This window comes from Dama dama, chromosome 14, assembly GCF_033118175.1.
Source record: "Dama dama isolate Ldn47 chromosome 14, ASM3311817v1, whole genome shotgun sequence".
NCBI classification, from domain to species: Eukaryota; Metazoa; Chordata; class Mammalia; order Artiodactyla; family Cervidae; genus Dama; species Dama dama.
The window spans coordinates 29,719,457-29,739,872 of record NC_083694.1 but is presented as its reverse complement, the minus strand read 5'-3'; the positions used below and the strand labels follow the sequence as shown (position 1 = coordinate 29,739,872).

General features: G+C 44.5%; 1 protein-coding gene across 1 annotated transcript in view; it reads left to right on the top strand.

Annotated features, from left to right (window-relative positions):
• Positions 1–16,980, top strand: part of EFCAB2 (EF-hand calcium binding domain 2) — a 129,608-nt gene extending 112,628 nt beyond the window's left edge. The window contains exons 7-9 of the mRNA XM_061160212.1: positions 15,184–15,199; positions 15,975–16,043; positions 16,782–16,980. Of these exons, the coding sequence (XP_061016195.1) occupies positions 15,184–15,199; positions 15,975–16,043; positions 16,782–16,845 (149 nt within the window). The 3' untranslated portion in view covers positions 16,846–16,980. The remainder of the gene's footprint in view (positions 1–15,183; positions 15,200–15,974; positions 16,044–16,781) is intronic.
• The last annotated feature ends 3,436 nt before the right edge of the window (positions 16,981–20,416 follow it).

Genomic DNA, 20,416 nt, shown 5'->3' with positions numbered 1-20,416 from the left:
TTGTATGGCTGAGTCCCTTCGCTGCTCACCTGCAACGACCACAACATTGTTAATCAACTATACCCCAATATAAAATAAAAAGTTTAAAGTTTTCAAAAAACAAACCAAACTGACGCTTTCCCTTCCCTTAGATGTGTTCCCCTTCCTATCCCCCACCCCCACTCCTCTGGGTCCATGGTCTGTCTCTCTCTCCATCCCATCACGCCCACCAATTGGAAAGAGGGTTCCATCCTCTCTGAGCTCACATCCACCCTTCCCTCTGCCTCGCAGGCTCCCACAGTTTGCTTTTCGCCTTCATCACTCTGCTCAAGCTGCTGCTGAGATCACCACCAACACAGCAGCTGCCAACGCTGGTAACTTTGTTCCAGGCCTTAACCAATTTGAATTCACTGCACGGTTTCATGCTTGGTGGATTCAAAGACATACTTTTGACTGATTCTCTCCTTTCTTGTTGATGACTTACTGTCTCTTACCTCTGACTGGTGCCTCTTTTTATTCCTATCCTTAAATATTAGCGTCCCCAGGATGCTAGTCTTAGCTTTTCTTCCTTTGTCCTCTCTCCATGTGGCCTCATTCATCCCTATGGTCTCATTTACCACTTCCAAGCTGAAAACTTGGCAGTTGTAAACCTCGAGATCCAACCTGTCACCAAGGCTTTCACCAGTGAATGTCCTGCAGGTCCTTCATGCAGTGAAACCTGCAAGAGGAGGCTCTTCCTCAGCTCTTGTTGGCCCAACCTAGTGACATGCATCAGTCAGTAAGGACCTGCCTCACTGTCTCCGAAGTGTCGCTTCCACTCTACCCCTATAATACTCACAACCTCCTTCCTCAGTTACTGCAGGGATCTCCTAACTCTCTGCCTCTAGCTCCACTCAGTCCAATCCATTCTCCCCTTGCTTCAGGAAGCATCTTTCTAAACAGATAAGGTCATGGCACACATCTTAGTATAGGTTTTGTTACAAAGTGGCCCTGAGATAAGGATTCTGGTTCTTGGTTGATTTGGGAGGTAATCTCAGGAAATGGTACCATGGGAGTAGGGAAGTGAGATGGGGAAGGGAAGCCTGCTAGTAAGGGATGTGTTATCAAGCCAGGTACCAATGTGAGTAACAGGAATGTGAGTTCTGCTGGGGAACCAGTGGAGTCACTGTGGAATACATGCTTCAGATTTATCCTACCTGAGGGGCGAGAGAGCAGGGGTATTTATATTCCAACTCTCATCAGGCTTGGTTGGGATCAAGGAGAGGTGCCAGTACTGTAGCAGTGGACGGCCCTCCTGCAGTGCTTGGGGGAAGGGAGCCTGTGAAGCCCTCAGACATGGAAGTCAGACCAGTTACTGAAATGGGAGGCTTTTCCAGTGGTCATGTATGGATGTGAGAGTTGGACCATAAAGAAGGCTGAGTGCCAAAGAATTAATGCTTTTGAATTGTGGTGTTAGAAAAGACTCTTGAGAGTCCCTTGGACAGCAAGGAGATCAAACCAGTCCATCTGAAAGGCAATCAACCTTGACTATTCATTGGAGGACTGATGCTGAAGCTGAAGCTCCAATGCTTTGGCCACCTGATGTTGGGAAAGATTGAAGGCAGGAGGAGAAGGGGATGACAGAGGATGAGATGGTTAGATGGCATCACCGACTCAACGGACATGAGTCTGAGCAAATTCTGGGAAATCGTGAAGGACAGGGAAGCCTGCTGTGCTGCAGTCCATGGGGTTGCAAAGAGTTGGACATGACTAAGCAACTGAACAGCAAGATGGGGCAATGTGAGGGGCACAGGTAATGTCTCCTCATCACCCTCCTGATTAAACCCTCCACAGGTCCCCACTGCCCACAGATAGCCTTTCCAGCCTCCTGTCCTGCTCCCTCCTGGCAAGACCTTCCATGTACACTGGTGGGAATGCAAGACCTCTTGTGCTCCATGCCTTTGCATGTGTTGTTCTTGCCTCCACGTGAGCCTTCTCTTTTAAACATGTATTGAGCATGGGTCATTTATTTATGTTAGTTTATTTAATGTAACCCTTATAATAACTTTACACATTGACTTTAAAAAATTACTATCTCCTTTCTGTAAATAAGGAAATTGAGGCTTAGAGAGGTTAACTAATAAGCTTATTGGCACACATTTAGCAGTGACAGGGCTGTGTTCTGATATCCAGGTTCCTCTGCTCCAAAGTCTGTGTTGTGGGTTAACCACTATGATGAACTGCCTCATGCTTTTGGACTCTGCTCACAGCGGTGACCTGTCCTTACTCCTTCTAACCCCACTAAATGTTCTCTTCTTAGCTTCCCATGGTGTGCTGTACCTTTTTATATATATGCCTTTTTATAGCAGGTGTTATTTTGTAGCACAATTATTTATTCATTCATCTGACTTGCCTTTTAGTCTGTGAGTCCCTCGTGTTTCATCTTGAATGCCTGGCCCATTGCGTAACTTGGACCAAAGGCCTTCGTTAACTTTTAAAATTACAATTAAGCTGAATTAATATTAAAATTGGACTTTCATTTTAATATCATGCACACAGACACCGAGGAAGGAAACTTCTTTAAAAAAAATAGAGGCCTGTTTAGACTCTTCTGGACACGTTTGGCTGGGCAGGAAAGAAAGAGGCACAATAACCCTACTGGTGCAAGGTTTGGGTCCTCTGGAAAGCCCCTGAAATATTAGGTGGCTTTCAATCTAGATGGGGTTTCCCCTGGGGACAGAGGCAAAACCCTTACTCACATCAAGAGAGAGTCTATTTTCTTCTTAGTTTATGTATAGAAGACCAAAACATTAAAAAAAAAAAAAAATTCCTTAAACCTCTTAAGCTCTGTGATTCACAGTGTGTTTTTAAAAATCATGGTAAAAAATCACATAACATAAAATTTACCATCTTAGCCATTTTAAGTGTACAGTTAAGTATATTTACAATGCTATAGAACAGATCTCCCAAACATTTTCATCTTATATATCTGAAATGGTATGAAAAGTGAAAGTGTTAGTTGCTCCACCCTGTCCAACTCTTTGCAATCCTTTAAATAACAACTCGCCTTTCTCCCTGCCCTAGCCCCTGGTAACCACCATTCTCCTTTTGTTTCTGTAAATGTGTCTACTCTAGATAACTCATGTAAGTGAAATCATACATTATTTGTCTTTTTGTGACTGGATTATTTCACTTAGCATGGTATCCTTGAGGTTTATCTGTGTCATAGCATATGTCAGAATTTCCTTCCTTTTCCAGGCTGAATAATACTCCATTACATGTACATATCATACTTTTTTTTTTTAATCTGTTCATCTTGGTTGGGCTTCCCTGGTGTCTCAGTGATAAAGAATCTGCCTGCCAAGCAGGAGACAGAGATTCGATCCCTGGGTCAGGAAGATCCCTTGGAGAGAGAAATGGCAACCCTCTCTAGTATTCTTGCCTGGAGAATCCCATGACAGAGGAGCCTGGTGGGTTATAGTCCGTGGGGTCACAAATAGTCACAATTTAGCAACAAAACAACAACAACTTGGTTGCTTCCAGCTTTAGTCTATTGAGAATCATCCTGCTAACAATGTGAATATGCAAATATTTCTTCAAGAGCCTGTTTTCAGTCCTTTCAGACATATACCCAGAAATGGACTACCGGATCGTATGATAGTTCTGTCTGTAATGTTTTGAGGAACTGCCATACTGTTTTCCATGGTGATTGTACCATTTTACATCCCACCAATAATGCACAGGGCTTCCAATTTTTTTACATCCTTGTTGACACTTGTTTTATGGTTTTTTGATAGTTGCCATTCTAACCAGTGTTTTTATTTGCATTTCCCTAATGATTAGTGATGCTGACCATCTTTCTACATGCTTCTTGACCACTTGTATATTGTCTTTTGGAGAAATATCTATTCAAGTCCTTTGCTTATTTAAAAATTGGGTTATTTGATTTTTTTTGAGTTGTAGGAGTTCTTTGTATAGTCTGAATATTAACCTCTTATCAAATATTCGATTTGCAAATATTATCTCCCATTTGGTAGGCTGTCTTTCCCACCGCTGATTTTGATGCACAGAAGTTTTAAAGCTTGATACAGTTGTACTTGTCTCTCTTTGCCTTTGTTGCCTGTCCTGGGAATGTTGACAGGACGTGTTTGAGTCAGGCTGGCCGGTGGCTTGTGGTCACAGAAAGGCAAGACGAGGAAGTGTCAGTGGACTACTCACCCTCCAGAGCTCTGCCATCTTAAAGGTGTATTGAATTCACATGGCCAAAGGGGTTTAAGGTTTTAGTGTGGACCTTCCATCCATCCTAAAATGGGAGGGAGACAGCCTCTCTCTGGGAAGAAACTTCCACCCAGGTCCACTGTAATAGACTACCGTATGGAGAGTTGAGAAAACGATACTTTTCTCTTTAATAAAAACAACAGAAAAGAACCGCATGTGCAGACTTGTAAAAACCAGACGACACAGTCAAATACTGAACCTGCTAATAAATATATCCTAGGAAAACAAAGACCAAAAAACACAGACTTTGCTGCTAAAAATTAACTTTCTAATTTACTCTCTGGCAACGGGGGATAATGAGAAAGCAGCAAAAACATAAGGAAGGCAGAAGGGAGACAGCCCTCCCCCTCTTTCTTCACCCTTTCCTGGTTGGGTGTCTGGCACTCGTGTGCACTGCGCTGAGACCACCAAGTGCGTGCGGGTGGGTCGGTGCCGGGAGCTGAGGGTAACCTGCAGAGGACAGAAGTGCCCGAGCCTCTGTCCACCTGTTGACCGCAGGACAGAGTGCAAAAGAAAAGCTTGGGCCTCACACCCTTGGTCTCCCATGAGTCATTTGTGGAAAAGGATGCATCTTCGAACAATTTCTTTGCAGTGCACTTGGACTTTTCTAGGGCTGCGAAAAGCAAAACTAATGAAGGCTACCTGAATCATATAGTCTCGTGATTTCTATTTTGGCTTCCTTACCTCCGGAAAATATTTCCAGTGCCTACTTTCTTTGTCCCTTTCCTCTCCACTTTGATAAAAGATAGCTTTTCCTGCCTGACTTTGAAATTTCCTAAAAAAACAACATGCTCCCTCTTGTACCTGAGCTCATTTAAGGAAACACAGACAGGGGACTTCCTGAGAGCCGTGGGGCCCGCCTGCTGATCTGAAGGGTTTGACTAGCATTGCTTTAAATGGATGATCTTTATTGCTTTAATTATTTCCTTTAAGGTCATCTTTAAGATTATGGGAGTTTTAAAGAGATATCTGTAGCTGGGTGAGAGAAGCTTACTGAAATTTGTGTGTGTTCATTTAGAGAAAAGTGTGAAAGCATGTGATTTTTAAACTTCTTTATACTTTTTTTTTTTTTTTTTTTTTTACTGTGGTAAAATGTACGTAACACAAAATTCACCATTTTAACCAGTTTATGCATACAGTTCAGTGGCACTGGGTACCTTCACATTGTTGTGTAACCATCTCCAGTTCAGTTCAGTTGCTCAGTCGTGTCCCACTCTTTGTGACCCCATGAAGTGCAGCACACCAGGCCTCCCTGTCCATCACCAACTCCCGGAGTCTACCCAAACCCATGCCCATCGAGTCGGTGATGCCATCCAGCCATCTCATCCTTGCTTGTCCCCTTCTCCTCCTGCCCCCAATCCCTCCCAGCATCAGGGTCTTTTCCAATGAGTCAACTCTTCGCATGAGGTGGCCAAAGTACTGGAGTTTCAGCCTCAGCATCAGTCCTTCCAATGAACACCCAGGACTGATCTCCTTTAGGATGGACTGGTTGGATCTCCTCGCAGTCCAAGGGACTCTCAAGAGTCTTCTCCAATACCATAGTTCAAAAGCATCAATTTTTCGGTGCTCAGCTTTGTTCACAGTCCAACTCTCACATCCATATATGACCACTGGAAAGACCATAGCCTTGACCAGACGGACCTTTGTTGGCAAAGTAATGTCTCTGCTTTTTAATATGCTATCTAGGTTGGTTATAACTTTCCTTCCAAGGAGTAAGCGTCTTTTAATTTCATGGCTGCAGTCACCATCTGCAGTGATTTTGGAGCCCACAAAAATAAAAGTCTGACACTGTTTCCACTGTTTCCCCATCTATTTCCCATGAAGTGATGGGACCAGATGCCATGATCTTAGTTTTCTGAATGTTAAGCTTTAAGCCAACTTTTCACTGTCCTCTTTCACTTTAATCAAGAGGCTTTTTAGTTCCTCTTCACTTTCTGCCATAAGGATGGTGTCATCAGCGTATCTGAGGTTATTGATATTTCTCCTGGCAGTCTTGATTCCAGCTTGTGCTTCATCCAGCCCAAGGTTTCTCATGATGTACTATGCATATGTTAAATAAGCATGGTGACAATATACAGCCTTGATGTACTCCTTTTCCTATTTGGAACCAGTCTGTTGTTCCATGTCCAGCTCTAACTGTTGCTTCCTGACCTGCATACAGATTTCTCAAGAGGCAGGTCAAGTGGTCTGGTATTCTTATCTCTTTCAGAATTTTCCACAGTTTATTGTGATCCACACAGTCAAAGGCTTTGGCATAGTCAATAAAACAGAAATAGATGTTTTTCTGGAACTCTCTTGTTTTTTCAATGATCCAGCGGATATTGGCAATTTGATCTCTGGTTCCTCTGCCTTTTCTAAAACCAGCTTGAACGTCTGGAAGTTCACAGTTCATGTATTGCTGAAGCCTGGCTTGGAGAATTTTGAGCATTACTTTACTAGCGTGTGAGATGAGTGCAGTTGTGTGGTAGTTTGAGCATTCTTTGGGATTGCCTTTCTTAGGGATTGGAATGAAAACTGACCTTTTCCAGTCCTGTGGCCACTGCTGAGTTTTCCAAATTTGCTGGCATATTGAGTGCAGCACTTTCACAGCATCATCTTTCAGGATTTGAAATAGCTCCACTGGAATTCCATCACATCCACTAGCTTTGTTCATAGTGATGCTTTCTAAGGCCCACTTGACTTCACATTCCAGGATGTCTGGCTCTAGGTGAGTGATCACACCATTGTGATTATCTGGGTTGTGAAGATCTCTTTTGTACAGTTCTTCTGTGTATTCTTGCCACCTCTTCTTAATATCTTCCGCTTCTGTTAGATCCATACCATTTCTGTCCTTTATCAAACCCATCTTTGCTTGAAATGTTCCCTTGGTATCTCTAATTTTCTTGAAGAGATCTCTAGTCTTTCCCATTCTGTTGTTTTCCTCTATTTCTTTGCATTGATCACTGAGGAAGGCTTTCTTATCTCTCCTGGCTATTCTTTGGAACTCTGCATCCAAATGGGAATATCTTGCCTTTTCTCCTTTGCTTTTCGCTTCTCTTCTTTTCACAGCTATTTTGGTCTTGATCCCTGTCTCCTGTACAGTGTCACGAACCTCCGTCCATAGTTCATCAGGCTCTCTGTCTATCAGATCTAGTCCCTTAAATCTATTTCTCACTTCCACTGTATAGTCATAAGGGATTTGATTTAGGTCATACCTGAATGGTCTAGTGGTTTTCCCTACTTTCTTCAATTGAAGTCTAAATTTGGCAATAAGGAATTCACGATCTGAGCCACAGTCAGCTCCCAGTCTTGTTTTTGCTGACTGTTTAGAGCTTCTCCCTCTTTGGCTGCAAAGAATATAATCAATCTGATTTTGGTGTTGACCATCTGGTGATGTCCATGTGTAGAGTCTTCTCTTGTGTTGTTGGAAAAGGGTGTTTGCTGTGACCAGTGCATCATTCTCTTGGCAAAGCCTTTGCCCTGCTTCATTCTGTACTCCAGGCCAAATTTGCTTGTTACTCCAGGTGTTTCTTGACTTCCTACTTTTGCATTCCAGTCCCCTATAATGAAAAGGACATCTTTTTGGGGTGTTAGTTCTAAAAGGTCTTGTAGGTCTTCATGGAACCGTTCAACTTCAGCTTCTTCAGCATTACTGGTTGGGGTATAGGCTTGGATTACCGTGCTATTGAATGGTTTGCCTTGGAAATGAACAGAGGTCATTCTGTTGTTTTTGAGATTGCATCCAAGTACTGCATTTCAAACTCTTTTATTGACCATGATGGCTACTTCATTTCTTCTAAGGGATTCCTGCCCACAGTAGTAGATATAATGGTCATCTGAGTTAAATTCACCCATTCCAGTCCATTTTAGTTCTCTGATTCCTAGAATGTCGACATTGACTCTTGCCATCTCCTGTTTGACCACTTCCAATTTGCCTTGATTCATGGACCTAACATTCCAGGTTCCTATGCAATATTGCTCTTTACAGCATCAGACCTTGCTTCTATCACCAGTCCCATCCACAACTGGGTATTGTTTTTGCTTTGGCTCCATCCATTCTTTCTGGAGTTATTTCTCCACTGATCTCCAGTAGCATACTGGGCACCTACCGACCTGGGGAGTTCCTCTTTCAGTATCCTATCATTTTGCCTTCTCATACTGTTCATGGGGTTCTCAAGGCAAGAATATTGAAGTGGTTTGCCATTCTGTCAGACCTCTCCACCATGACCCGACCATCTTGGCTGGCCCCACACGGCATGGCTTAGTTTCATTGAGTTAGACAAGGCTGTCGTCCATACGATCAGATTGGCCAGTTTTCTGTGATTATGGTTTTAGTGTGTCTGCCCTCTGGTGCCCTCTCGTAACACCTACTGTCTTACTTGGGTTTCTCTTATCTTGGATGTGGGGTATCTCTTCACAGCGGCTCCAGCAAAGCGCAGCCGCTGCTCCTTACCTTGGACGAGGGGTATCTTCTCACGGCCGCCCCTCCTGACCTTGAACGTGGAGTAGCTCCTCTCAGCCCTCCCGCGCAGTGGCCGCTCCTTGGAGGTGGGGTTGCTCCTCTCGGCCGCCGCTCCTGACCTCGGGCGTGGGGAAGCTCCTCTGTGCCGCCCCTGCGCTGTCGCAGCCTGGCGCTCCGGGTCGTTACCCCTGACCTTAGGCGAGGAGTAGCTTCTCATGGCCACACTTCAGAAGTTTATTATTCTAAACTGAAGTTCTGTACCCATGAAACAGTAACTTTCCATCCTCACTGTGCACTTTTTTGAACATGAGTTTTATAACAAAGGCTTAGATTTTGAAAAATGGGATACAGTTTCCTTCATCCTTAAATAATGTTTGCTCATCATGCTGTGTTTTCAAGACTATTTTTCCCATGCAGTCTCCCCCCACCCTTGAAAAGAACATCACAGTGTCTTATAAGTCAGCTAAATGAGACACAGTTGAAATGCTAGTTTTATGAGGTTTCAAGGTACTTCTCCGTAAAGATTCTGAGAAAGCTATTAAAAATGTATCTAGGGACCTCCTTTGTGGTCCAGAGGTTAAGATTCTGCACTTCCAATGCAGGGAACACTGGTTCAATCCCTGGTTGAGAAACTAGAAGCCCACAGGCCATGTATCATGGCCAAAAAAAAAGAATGTACCTAGAATTCTGGAGCAATGATGCAGCTCCTTGAGGAAAAATGCAACAGAAAGAGCGCATTCCATTTAGAGCTGGCCTCTGAAAACATGGTGGTTTCCAGTCTAAAATTAACATGCCAGTTATGAACATGCAATATGAACATTAATACATTCCGATTAATGTTCTGGATTATTAGCATACTAATCAACCCTGAATATTCACTGGAAGGACTGATGCTGAAGCTGAAGCTCCCGTACTTTGGCCACTTGATGCAAAGAGCTGACTCATTGGGAAAGACCCTGATGCTGTGAAAGATTGAGGGCAGGAGGAGAAGGGGGCCACAGAGAATGAGATGGCTGGATGGTATCACTGACTCAATGGACATGAGTTTGAGCAAACTCCAGCAGATAGCGAAGGGCAGGGAAGCCTGGCGTGCTGCAGTCCATGGGGTCACAAAGAGTTGGACACAACTGAGCAACTGAACAACAACAACAAAAATAACAATAATGGCATTAAGACCCAACAGTCTGAGCATTAACCACATGCTAGATACCATGCTAGGCGCTTTTCTCACAAGACCCTACACTTGGTTAGTGTTATTATCTCCATCTTACAGTGGGATAGGCTGACACATAGAGATGAAGGGCATGGTACTAAGAAGGGATGAAATGGGGATTCCAGCCTAAATCTATCTGATTTCAGGGTCCAAGCTTATGGTCATCATCACTGTTAGGCCAACCATTGGCACACCATTTTATCATTCGGGATGTCTAGTTTGGAAAGAAAAGAGAGTTGATTTTGCACTTTTTTTTTTTCATTGAAGTGAAAATAAAACAGGAGCAATTTATTAGAAGAACATCCAAAAAGATGACATAAGGTTTTGTATAAGGCAATCCCTGCTCTCACCTACCAAGTGCCTTACCGGTCTGCATGTCAGAGTTCTTTTTAAAAAGTGTCTTCTGAGGCTGTCTCCAGGTCCTTTGCTGTACACCTTTCCTGTGGAAATCACCATGCAAAGCTCAGTGGTCGGCCAGAGGCCCATGTGCACCATTCTTATTCAAGAGGAAATTCAGTGATGCTTGAAGAGCATGCCTGATTGGAAGGTAGTCTATGGCAGAGCTTTTGTTTCTTAGAAGTTCATTAAAGGGAAATGCTATCACTCAACTAATTTAAGTTATTATTTTTTAAAAAAAATTGTTTCCCACTGTTTAGGAGGAGAGTTACTTCCTGGATCCTCAGGAGTGGCTGTTACAGCTGGGAAGGCAGTTCTCACAAGTGATATGAGGGGTGTGCTCTTCAGTGGAGCAGTGTGGTAGGCAGGGCCTGGTGACAACTGGTGTATCATTCTCAGCCAGCGGTTTGCGGGATGTGTGTATCTCAGTCAATCTTTCAGTCACTCATTCATTCATTTTTTTGTTCATCAGTGAGCCTCTTCCTTCAGTGAGGCACACCAAGTTATGTAGTGGGCCTTAAAGATGCATCTGCAGAGCCTGCCCACATAGGGCTTGCTGTGTAGTGAAGAAGACAGATGTGTGACCAGGTGAATCACAGCGCTGATGGCCAATGCCACGGTCAAGTGATGGTCAAAGAGCTGCTGGAGCACAGAAGACAGCAGCAACCCCGGCTTGGGGAGTCTAGGAATTAGGGGGTGACATCTGAGCTGTGTTTTAATGGATAAGTAGGAGGTTGCCAGCCAAGTGGTGGGAAGGGGAGGTTGTTTCAGGTAGAGATGGCACATGCAGAGGCACAGAACTTCTGGAGCCAGCCAGCTTGCCTGCATGCTGCTTTGCTTTAGTCGTGTCTGACTCTGTGTGACCCTATGGACTATAGCGCTCCAGGCCCCTCTGTCCACGGCGTTCTCCAGGCAAGAATACTGGAGTGGGTAGCCATGACCTCCTCCAGGGGATCTTCCTGACCCGGAGATCGAACCCACGTCTCTTAAGTCTACCTGCATTGGTAGGTGGGTTCTTTACCACTAGCGCCACCTGGGAAGCCCCAAACAGGTGCAAGCTTCAAACAAAGATATCCACCAAGGGCAGAAGAGAGTGCCTGGGTTTCTTGTTTCTATTTTGTACCATAAATACAAAATCTTTGTTTATATTTTTCTAAAGCTTTCAGCCTCCTTAAATATTTGGCTAAAATCTTTCTTTGTCTTAATCTATAGACACAAAGATTCATGTTGTCAAAATAGCATGAAGGCTGGTCTTGTAGAAATATTTTATCAACTAAATATCAATACACGGATGAACTGTATAATATCCTGGCCCTTTAGCTCTTTATTGTGTGCAGGGTAGTAGAAAGTATTTGTTTTTATCTCTTTTCTTGTGGCTAATACTTACAAAGGCAGCAATGATCTTATCTGACGTTCAGAAATATCCATGGAAAAGCCTCTAAGCTCTGTAAAGAAAATTGCTCTTTTTCTTCATTCTTTTTTTAAAAACCAGTTTTGAGAGGCTCCCAAAGATATCCAGTGTGAAGCAATTTGCAGAGAACTTGTTGTCACTGAATCTGGCTTCCTTTTATTGGTAAATGATAACAGCAAGACCAAAGCACATCTGCATAGTTTTAAATATGCCTCAAATGGGAAATAATGACTACCAGGCAGGGAGTGGTTACTCAAGCAGAAGCCGCAGTTATGGCACGCAGGAATGAGCAAAATTTGAATAATTTTGAAACAATGAGGTGGGCTGCACTGCTCCATATTTACGTTATATAGGCAGATTAAGGATCCTAAATGTAAAAAATATCCACCATTTGCCATGGGAAATAGATGAGACGGGAATTAGAATAAACTATGAATCTGCCTGCCAGTGCAGGAGATGTGAGTTCGATCCCTGGGTTGGGAAGATCCCCTGGAGGAGGGCATGGCAGCCCACTCCAGTACTCTTGCCTGGAGAATCCCACGGACAGAGGAGCCTGGCGGGCTACAGTCCGCGAGGGGCAAAGAGTTGGACACGACTGAGCGACAGAGCAGCAGGAGCCCTTCCAGGAAGCCCTTCAGTAAATCTTGACGGAAAGAAAAGGGGCTGAGAACAATGTGTGGCAGGTGGACTGGGCTGGACTGCTGAGGCAGTGAGGTTTCCTGCTTCCCCTCCAGCTTCCTCTGGAGAACTGGGAGCATCCTACTTACCACCTTCAGGGCTTCTTAGGAACCTTTGATTTATAGCAGATATTGTACAAAGAGAAAATTGTGCCTGCCTAGGGCCAGCTGACCAGCTCCTCAGCTGCGAGGGGGGCCGGATTCACTAAGTCAGTGAGGAGCTGGGCCCAGGCGGTGGAGAGCTCGATGCTGTCAGGTTACTGCTGGCTGTGAGGTGCTGGCTGAGCCTGATGCGCGCTTTTGGTCAGTGTGTGGGGTGGGAAAATTCCAGGTTGCCAAAACCATTAATATTCCAATTTTTTCCTCATTTCATTTGCCTGGTAGGTTTTTGCTCATACTCTATTTTCAACATTACTTATTTTGTTTTGGGTGCGTCTCTTGCATACTCAGGCAGTGATGGTGACATTTCCAGCGATTGCTATGATTTTCCATTTTACATACAGAGACATCTGTCACTTAGGGCATCACATGAAAAGCGTCCAAGCTAGTTTCTGGGATGGGACGGCCCCTAGAGGCTGATACATGAACTGTGTGGAGTAATGAGTCTGGGTGGATTACAGGCTAAGGGCAAGCCTGGGCCTGGCCAACTTGACTTGCAGCCCACTGAACTCCAATGGGCTTCCCAGGTGGCACAGCAGAAAAGAACCTGTCTGTTAGTGCGGGAGACTCAGGTTCGATCCTGGGGCAGGAAGGTCCACTGGAATAGGAAATGGCAACCTGCTCCAGTATCCCTGCCTTGAAAATTCCATGGACAAAAGAGCCTGGTGGCCTATCATCCACGGGGTCTCAAAGAGTTGGACACGGCGGAGCACACGCACACACACACACACACACACACACACAAACTTCAAAACAACACGGCACCTGACCTTCCACAGAAACCAAATGGTGGATGTGTTCACAGGAATAATATTAATGTGGCTCAAACTTGGGTTTGTCAAGTATAGACTTACATGTTCAAAATATTTAAGGCTAACACAAATCAAAATTAATTTTGTCAGTTACATTTTTTATTTAGTCTTGAAAGCTTTATAGATTTGTTTTAGTTATCATGAAACCCATACAAGTATTTCATAAGCAGAATTTCCAGGAGGTTTTATGCCCCTTTTTATAAACCTCTGATGAAAAAACAAGTAACATAATGGGGAAATAGGTGTAGTTTGCACACTTTGTGTGTGCTCTCAGACATTATCGCCTGACTATAGATGTGATCTTTGCTGCTCCGAGTTACAGAAAGCTCACCCCATAAATAGGAATTAATTGGCTTGTATAACTGAACAGTCTAATAGTAGACAAAGGTGTAGATGCAGCTTGGTCCATGGCTCATATGTTAGAATTACTGTCTAAGTCTTGGTTCTCTTTCTTTGCGTTAGCTCCATATTCAAACCACCTCCTCTCAAGATGGCTGAAGGCAGTTCCTGGACTTTCCCTTGCAGAGATACAGCATCGGGAAACACTGTTTCCATCCCCTGTTTTGACTTTATTCTGACTTGACACTCTAAGTTCATCTTGGGACCAACACTGAGGAGCTTAGTTCTGGGCCAATACCCCGCCCCTATAACCAGAGGCTTTCCATGCAGGATATGGACTATGTCAGCGAGAGGTACATATCTGAACAAAACCAGAGACTTTGGAGGCTGGGAGGAAATTGGCAAATATCTCTAGAGTCCCCATGCTTCTAACGGGAGGAAAACCAGCAGGTTCTGTCTTTGGCACCACCTACCACAGGTCCCTGGTGGCTCAGATGGTAAAGCATCTGCCTACAATGCGGGAGACCCGGGTTCAATCCCTGGTCAGGAAGATCCTCTGGAGAAGGAAATGGCAACCCATTCCAGTACTCTTGCCTGAAAAATCCCATGGATAGAGGAGCCTGGTGGGCTACAGTCCATGGGGTCACAAAGAATCGGACACTTTCTTTTCACCACAGATCCCTGTAGGAGCATCACAAGTCTTAGGTTTCTCCTAGTTACTTCCTGATCTAATTTTTGCTTCCTTAATCCTTAATCTCCTCTCTACAGTCCTTGTGTGACTGTTTGCTTTTCTCCATATTCACCCAAACACAGAACATCATTCTTTTCTCTTAATTTGCTTCAACTTGTTCTAAGAGAGGCAGTGTATATGCAGTCCTTAACTGAAGGCTGGAGTAATGAGTTACTTAGTAACACATTACAGCACACTATTTAAATTTGAATGTTAGCTCATAAAAAACAATTTTCTAGATGTAGTTCATACCCCATAAAATTCACTCTTATAAAGTGTACAATTCAGTGGTTTTTAGCATATTCATAGTTGTTCCACCATCACCACTATCTAATTGCATATCATTTTCATCATCCCGGAAAGAAACCCTGTATCCATCAGTGTTCCTCTTCACTTCCCCCCTTTCTTCATCCCCTGGCAACCAATAATCTGCTCTTTGTCTATTCTGGACATCTCATATAAATGGAATCATGTAATATGTGACCTTTTGTGTCTGGCTTCTTTCACTTAGCATAAGGCTTTCAAGATTCATTCATGTTGGAGCATTTATCAACTTCATTCCTTTTATGGTAGAATAATATTCCATTGTATGGGTATATATCATCTTGCTTATCCATTCATCTATTGATGGACGCATGTGTATTTCCACATTTTAGCTACTATGAATAATCCTGCTATGACTGTTGGGTATATTAGCTTGTTTTTAAGATGTCTTTACCACATCTGCTGTGGGGAATTTCTCACTGACTCTCTTCTCTTTGTACCCCAGCCTCCCTGCAGGTTTTGTATCCGTGCAACCACAGTGACAGAGTTGTCATCACAGAGATGATGAAGTCGGCAGGGGGAGCAGCTCTTGGAATGATCAGCCAGAGTGGGTGTGGGATGTGCTAAGTGTGGGGTGTCTGTTAGCCATCTAAGTGGAGAGGTCAAGAAGCGAGGTGGACATAGGGGTCTGGAGTCATGAAAGGGGTCAGGGCTAGAGACATGAATCCCCGGGAGTTATCAAGAAATGGACGTACTTAGAGCTGTGAGCTTAGATGAGACCACCAAGCAGGGAGAGTGGATGGAGAAGAAGAGAGGACCAGGGACTGAACCCTGCGTGCTCTATCCCCAAGAGGGCAGGAAGAGAGAGAGAACTGGCAGAGGTGACCCAGGGAGTAACCAGTGAGGTGGGGGAACAGGAGGGAGTGTGGGATCTGGGAGGAAAGGGTGACCAGCTGTGCTAAAATGGAATGTGCCTGGTACCTAACAAAGGCCCCATGATTAGGAGCCTGTTCTGGTTTTTATTAATACCATTGTTGGGAGGAGGGAGAGAGAAGAGAATAAAACTTCATGCATCAAAATGCAGAGTGAAGAGTCAGTGTCTGAAATGGATAAATCAAGAGGTGGCAGAAATAAGAGCACAAGCACATTTTGAAAATTGAAGCTAAATACCTCAAGAAGTTCAGAAGTTGCTCCAGAGAAGAGGGCCACAGGTGGGGGGCAGGGGAGTGGGACAGAGGATTTGTAAAAATACTTTTGCATATTTGACTTTAATTTACGTGTATTTCTTTGATGAAGAAGATGTAAAGGCCATACACACACACACACACACACGCACACGGGGACTTCTGAGTGGTGTTTCACCAGGTGAGTAGAGTCTTGCTGTGGCTGGGGCCCCCCTGCCCTGGTTTGATGACTTCCTGCATGCATCCTACAAGGCTAGGACATTTTACTCTTCATTCGCTGAACTCTTTTCCGGCTCAGGATGGGTAGGAATAACAGAGGCTCTGGGGAAGAACCCGGGAAGGAAGTAACTGGAAATCTCTCCTTTTCCCTGGGTGCTGTTTGCTCTGCTGTCTCCCTGCTTCTGAGGGTGGGTGGAAAGTGGGGTGATGCCATCTCACATTATAATCTCCCCCAGCACAGCAACCCCTGTGCCACCCAGGCTCACCAAAGACGGTGTGGCCTCTCTACTTTGGGAAATGAGAATTCTCAGAAGACCAACAGAAATGCATGTAGAAAATGACTGAAATTGCTGGTTATCAGGAGAAATGATGACCTGAAGATGTAGGTTCGAAGTGGGCTAAGATTCTCTAATGACATGATGAGTAGCTTTTTACTTATTTCCCGTGGCTTTTGCTCCAAATGAAAGGTTTCACCTCTCACGTGGTGAAGTGTGCAGTATAAATCCAGCATTCATCACGCAGGGACTTCCAGGGAGGCGATTCAGAGGTCCCACCTGCATGATGAAGCGAGGTTAGGAATAGTGGCACCCAAACCAGAAAGAAACAGCAAGTAGAGAAAGAAAAATGAAAGGCGGAAAGGGGATTGTTATGGACTGAATATTGATGTAACCCAACCTCCCCCGTGTGATGGTGTTTGAAGGTGGGGTCTTGGAAGAAGATTAGCCATGAAGATGGAGCCCTCTGGAATGAATCACTGCCCTTAGAAGAGGCAGAGGGATAGATGGGCCTCTTTCTACCAAGCGAGGACACAGGGAGAAGTCGGCAGTCTGCTACCTGAAAGAAGTCACCAGAACCAGATTTGCTGGCATGCTCATCTCAGACTTCAGCTTCTAGGACGTGAGAAATAAATGTTTATTGCTTAAGCCACCCATTCCATAGAGTGTTTTATTATTATTATTATTATTATTTTTTATGACAGCCCGCACTGAGAGAGGGACTGACAAGTACAAGGTGGGAAAGAGGAAAGCCAAGTAAGACGAGGTGATTTTTTTTAAGGAGTAGTAGGAAGAGAGGAAACTGGCTGAAGAGTTGGGTTTGGGTGTTATTTGGGGACTGATACAATGGGTTAATGTATTAATTTCCTGTGGCTGCCATAATAAATTATCACAGACCTGATGGCTCCAAACAGCAGAAATTTATTCTTTCACAGTTCTGCCATTAGCCCCAAATCAAGGTGTTGACAGAGCCATCCTCCCTCCAAAGGCTCCAGGAGGGACCATTCCTTGCCTTGTCCACCTTCTGGTGGCTCCAGAAGTTCCTAGGCTTGCAGCAGCATCACTTCCATCTCTGCCTCCACCTTCTCAGAGCCTGCTCTTGCCCCTTTTTCTCTTCTGTGTCTATGTCTCAGATCTTCCACCAGCCACTGGATTTAGGGCTCACTGCAAGTCTAGGATGATCTCATCTTGAGATCCTTTACTTAATTACACCTACAGAAGCTCTATTTCTAAATTAGGTTACATTTACAGGTGAGAGGGGAGCATTAGGATTTGGCTGTATCTCCTGGGGTACCTCTATTCAACCCACTACAGTTAACTTACCTTTGTTTTGACTTAAGTGTAAGGGAGAATTTCTCAGGAGTATTGGGCAAAATTTAAAGTTCTTTTTTGGTTTTGTTTTGTAAAAAAAAAAAAAAAAAGTAAAATGAACGGATAAACAGTAAGATATTAAAAATCTGGAGTAGGACTGAGGAAAAAACAGGCAATTGAGAACCTGAGAGTTAATACAAACCTATGATAAGAGTTCAGATGTGTTTTTCTGTTATCTCACTGGATTTTGTATGTGACCATAAAGGTGACATGCAGCAGGCATAGAGCAAGGAAACAAATATGATCCTGACGTTTCCAGGAGTCCCTGTGCTGAGTGATTTTCTAGTTATATATTTGACTCACATAAATGATTGTCGTATCTGTTCATTGACTTAACAAACTCTGAACCCTAATGACATGTGTCAGGCCCTGGGAGAAGAACCAATAAGAATGCGACTGACCAGTGCGAGTCCCTGGTCTGATAGGAGAGAAGGACCTTCTCATGGGAAAGGGCTGCACATGAGACAGACGTGGGGATTCAGAGAAGATAGCGCAGCCGGGTAGAGGGCTCAGAGAAGGGCTTCCTGGAGGAGGTGGCATTGAAGAGGGTTGTTGAAGAAGGGAGGACTGAATGTGTGGTGATAGGAGGAAGGCCATTCTAAGCAAAGGCAAAAACAGATGCATGGATGAGAGGTTGCACAGTGTGTGTGTGTGGGCGGGGGGGAATGAGGGGCTCAGCTTGGTTGGATGTTAGGGTCTGTGGAAGAAAGTAGCAGAGATTAAGTGTGGAGAGGCTGGGTTGCCGCCGGATCATGGAGGGCCTTGAAGGTCATGCAAAGGAGTTTGTTGTGCGGATGCACTGGTCTTGGGTTGGGAGGGGACGCACAGCCCCAGGAGGGTGATTTGAGAGTCTCCAGGAGAGGGTGTAGCTGGAAAGAGCCTCTCCAAAGGGTGAAGGGTGTAATGTGTCTGCTGGGGCATCCTCCTCCCAGGGTCCTGTGCCCTAGATAAAGGGGATCCTTAAAGCTCTGAGCAGGGGGTGGCTTGTCTGCACCTCCTTGAAAGACTTGCTGGGCTGGGGCTAGACCTGAGGTAACATCCTGTGTGGACACCACCTCCGTCACCCTCGTTATGAGGAGGTGAGTGCTGACCAAAGGAAGGAGTCTTGGACAGACAAAAGAGGAAAGCAGTTGGCTCTAAGATTGTCTCTGTCATCAGGGACTGAATTGTTCAGCTTCTGGGCTAGATCTGGTGGAAAACTCTCCTTGCCAATCAACGTTCACTCTTTATTCGGGTTAAGTAAGGTGTACAAGATTCTCTCAGCATCTCATCCCGTAGCATGTTAGCTGGTGAATTGCTGACTCTGAGGGTGTGTATATCAGTGACTGAGATACTTGTTTGTTCTCCGATAGTATTCTTAGACTCTTGAGTCGTTTTCTGTTTCACTGACATTGGGGGAGGGCAAGATGAATGTCCAGATCCTCCTTGCTTCTTTCATTTGGATGATGGAAAGACTTAAAGGCGTTACCAGTGCCTTGTTTTTTTCTTTCTTAATATTTATTTATTTGGTTATGTCAGGTCTTAGTTGCGGCACGTGGGATTTCTGTGGAGTCCTGCGGGACCTTTCATTGCTGTCTTAGACTCCTGCAGGCTTAGTTGATCCTTGGCATGTGGGATCTTAATTCCCCAACCGTAGATAGAACCCTTGTCACCTGCATTGCAAGGCAGATTCTTAACCACCTGATCACCTGGGAAATCCCACTGGTCCCTTGTTGCTATGGCACCTGTAGTGAGGTCCATGAGGTGCTAGAGGAGGGGTGAAGGGGATGTGAGAACATGCTGGAATGTAGTCATGGCTGTATTAGCTCTGCTTTCCATGGAGACTCCATCCATCCAGCTCAGGCCAAAAATCTAGCAATCATTCTCACCTCTCATTCTCTGTCTTCTCATTCAGTCTGCCAATTTCGACCTTCAAAATATGGCAGCCAAAAAGGAGAACCATGAGGACCTTATGCTAAGTGAAAGTCACAAAAAGACAAATACTGTATGATTTCATGTAGATGAGGCATCTAGAATAGTCAAAGTCAGAGACAGAGTAAATAGTGGTTGCCAGAGGCTGGGAGGAATGGGGAGCTAGTGTTTCATGGTACAACATTTCAGTTTGGAAGGTAAAAAATTCTAGAGGTAGATGGTGGTGATGGCTTACAACATTGTCAGTGTGCTTAATGTCACTGAACCGTACATTCAGAAGTGGCTCAGATGGTAAATTTTATGTTATGCATGTGTGTGTGCTCAGCTGCTTTGGTGTGTCCAACTCTTTGCGACCCCAAAGCCTGCCAGGCTCCTCTGTCCATTGGGGATTCTCAAAGCAAGAATTCTGGAGTGGGTTGCCATGTCCTTCTCCAGCCTGAGTTTTTGGTCATTTAATCACTCCCCACCCCCACCCTAAGGAGTGTGAACACTAGTTACAGGGCTCTCAGCAGTGTGCAGTTTGGGTAAATTTGTCAGTAATATAAAAATAAAGACTCTTTAAATATAATGCCTGAGAGTTTGAAACACGAGCTAGGAGAAGGTCTCAGGAAGCATGTCCTCAAGGAATCCTGGAACAGAAACATCGCTTGCTCACTGTAGCAAATAGAGAGTAAGTAGAGAAGGACGGTTTGAGATTTGGAATTCAAATTCCTCCTTTGCCATTTTAACTGCTTTTGTGATGTTGGGTATATCGTTTAGCTTTCTTGTGTTTTGGGGC